General features: G+C 39.4%; 1 protein-coding gene across 2 annotated transcripts in view; it reads left to right on the forward strand.

The window, feature by feature from the left end:
- jak1 (Janus kinase 1) overlaps positions 1-2,369 on the forward strand; it is a 40,610-nt gene extending 38,241 nt beyond the window's left edge. For both annotated transcript variants that reach the window (XM_080032795.1, XM_080032796.1), the window contains exons 24-25: positions 68-178; positions 878-2,369. In XM_080032795.1, coding sequence (XP_079888921.1) covers positions 68-178; positions 878-997 — 231 coding nt within the window. In that variant the 3' untranslated portion in view covers positions 998-2,369. The remainder of the gene's footprint in view (positions 1-67; positions 179-877) is intronic.
- Positions 2,370-2,500: the final 131 nt, after the last annotated feature.

A 2,500-nucleotide genomic window follows, 5' to 3' on the forward strand; every position in this document is an offset into this window, starting at 1 on the left:
ATCTATGTGCAATACATCCAGAATTGCCTATAATATTGTACATATTGTTTCCTTTGTGACATCACAGCTGTTCCTGGGTATGATTGGTAAGACTCACGGTCAGATGACGGTCATCCGGTTGGTGAAGGTTTTGTCTGAAGGCCGGAGGTTGCCTTGTCCCGACGGCTGCCCTGAGCCGGTGAGAACACTGTCTCCTCATTGTACACACACACACACACACACTACACAGTTATATCATATCATGGACACGGGATATAATTTTTAATTTGTTTAGATGTGGTCTGAGAAATTGTCTTTATTTACAAGGGAAATGCAAAGAAAACATAGGAAAAGGAATGCCAACTATAGTCAAAATGTTTGGCCGCGAGTTGAAAAACAGAGTTAAGAAAAAGTGCAACAACAACAACATGGTTTTATTGTTTATTATTTATTGATCACTTAAAGGTGGAGTCAGTCAGCAAATCTGGAGAAGGTTTGTTGTCAAAATCAGTGAATATCTCCTCATGATCCTCTACCTGTCTGTACTGTGTGCGTAAGAAAAAATGAAATGTTGTCAATACACAGCCTAGCCTAAAAGGGCAAGGCAAGGCAAGGCAAGTTTATTTATATAGCACAATTCAGACACAAGGCCACTCAAAGTGCTTTACAGGGGTATGTAAACAAAGTGTAGTTCAACATAGTAGGCCCACCATAGCTAGCAACAAGCCCGTTTATAGAGCCTAGGATGTGTATTTACACTGTATTTTGACAGTTCTTTACCACCAGTATTCTTCTAAAACTAAACTTAGACAATTAACTTACAATATGTCTTCCTATAAAACAGAATAAAAAAACCTAATATATAAAAATAATTCTAATAAAATCCATATTTTTCCAGGTGTACGACTTGATGCGTAGATGTTGGGAGCACACGCCCGAGAGGAGGATCACCTTCAAGCGCCTGATTGAGGATCTGACCAACATGCAGCAGAAGCTTCAACCGCAGAGCGACATTTAACCCTAAAAGCTGACCTGGGACCCTTGGACAGAAGCTGATTTTGAATGGGGCACGATCGTTCACACCACCTCGAAATTTGACCCCAGATCAGCACTTGCCACCTGCTTTTGAAGCCTCGGTAAAATGCTATAAGGATCGGAGCGTCACTCGAAATCCCACGCTCCGTAAAACTCACATATTAACCTTCCACAACTTTGGTATAAAGACTAGTCCATTTCAGTTAAGTCTACCATATTTTTACATTTTTATTTGATGCTCTTATATTTGTTGTATTCTTCAGTGTTCCCCAATTTGAGGAATTGTGGATGAAACAAGTTAATGCTGTCAACATGTGTAGCCTTAGCGACATGCTAAATGTGACCTTATATCTCATAAAGGACTTCCAAGTGTATTTAATGGATTTTTCGGCACACGGGGGAAATATCAAACTCGTGGACTTGACGCTCATATAATGTCCAAAGGGCTTTAGGATTATGCGGATTTTAACCCTCTCATCGAAGACATCTTGAAAAATGGAAACCGGACTGCGGAATGAACTGTTTTTACCACAGTTAATGGTGCTGGTCTGATTTGAGACTGGACACGGAATTTTCAGATTTGATGGTTTAAACAGTAGATAATTGGACACAAGATGAGCTTTCAACAGAAGACTCTTTTTAGGAGAAATTCACCAGTTTTTTCTATTTGTTTTAGTTGCCATGGATTAACCTGTGATGATCGATCTATGAGAATTTTTTTTTTTTAATTTTTCTTTCCGTGATGTGCAGACGCCAGCAATCAAGTCAGCGATGTTGCTTTCAACGACGACGCGTCCAAAATTTTTTGAGTTTGAAATTAAAAGTCGAAACCGTTGACATCATTTTCTCTGAACATTCATTGGTTTTGGCTTCTCCATTCTGAGGATTTTCCGCTTTCTGTGAATGTTTAAGGAAACTTTAAGAGCCATTTTTCACTATTCTCAGACATTGTATAATCGAAATAATAATAAGATGAATTGATCATTTTTTTTTAGTCTGTTTTGCCCATTGTAACCAGACACCAGTGACAGTACTTCCTCTGTGAAGGAGCTGTTTCAATTGCATCTGCACACAAGCAGAAAATCCCCCCAAAAAATGATATATATAAACAGTATATATTTCACGGGTTATGGCTCTGTAATAATCTTCCATGTGTTGAGTCACATCTTGAGATTTTCCAGATCCTCTTGATTCTGATAGTTTGAAGTGATAAGCTTTGTTGAATTATGTATTGGACCTTTAATTTGGACCTGTATACATTTGAATTGTTCTTTGCACGCACGCACACACACACACACACACATACACACACACACACACACACACGCACGCACACACACACACACGCACACACACGCACACACGCGCACACACACACACAGCGCCCTTGTTAAAACATTGTAGTTGAGGTGCGAGTACTCGTGAGAGACACATGAGGGCAGCACCACTTCACTTATAGACTCTTATTTCTACTTGTTTTATGGCT

The sequence above is a fragment of the Ammodytes marinus genome (genome assembly GCF_949987685.1).
Source record: "Ammodytes marinus genome assembly, chromosome: 8".
Taxonomy (NCBI): Eukaryota; Metazoa; Chordata; class Actinopteri; order Uranoscopiformes; family Ammodytidae; genus Ammodytes; species Ammodytes marinus.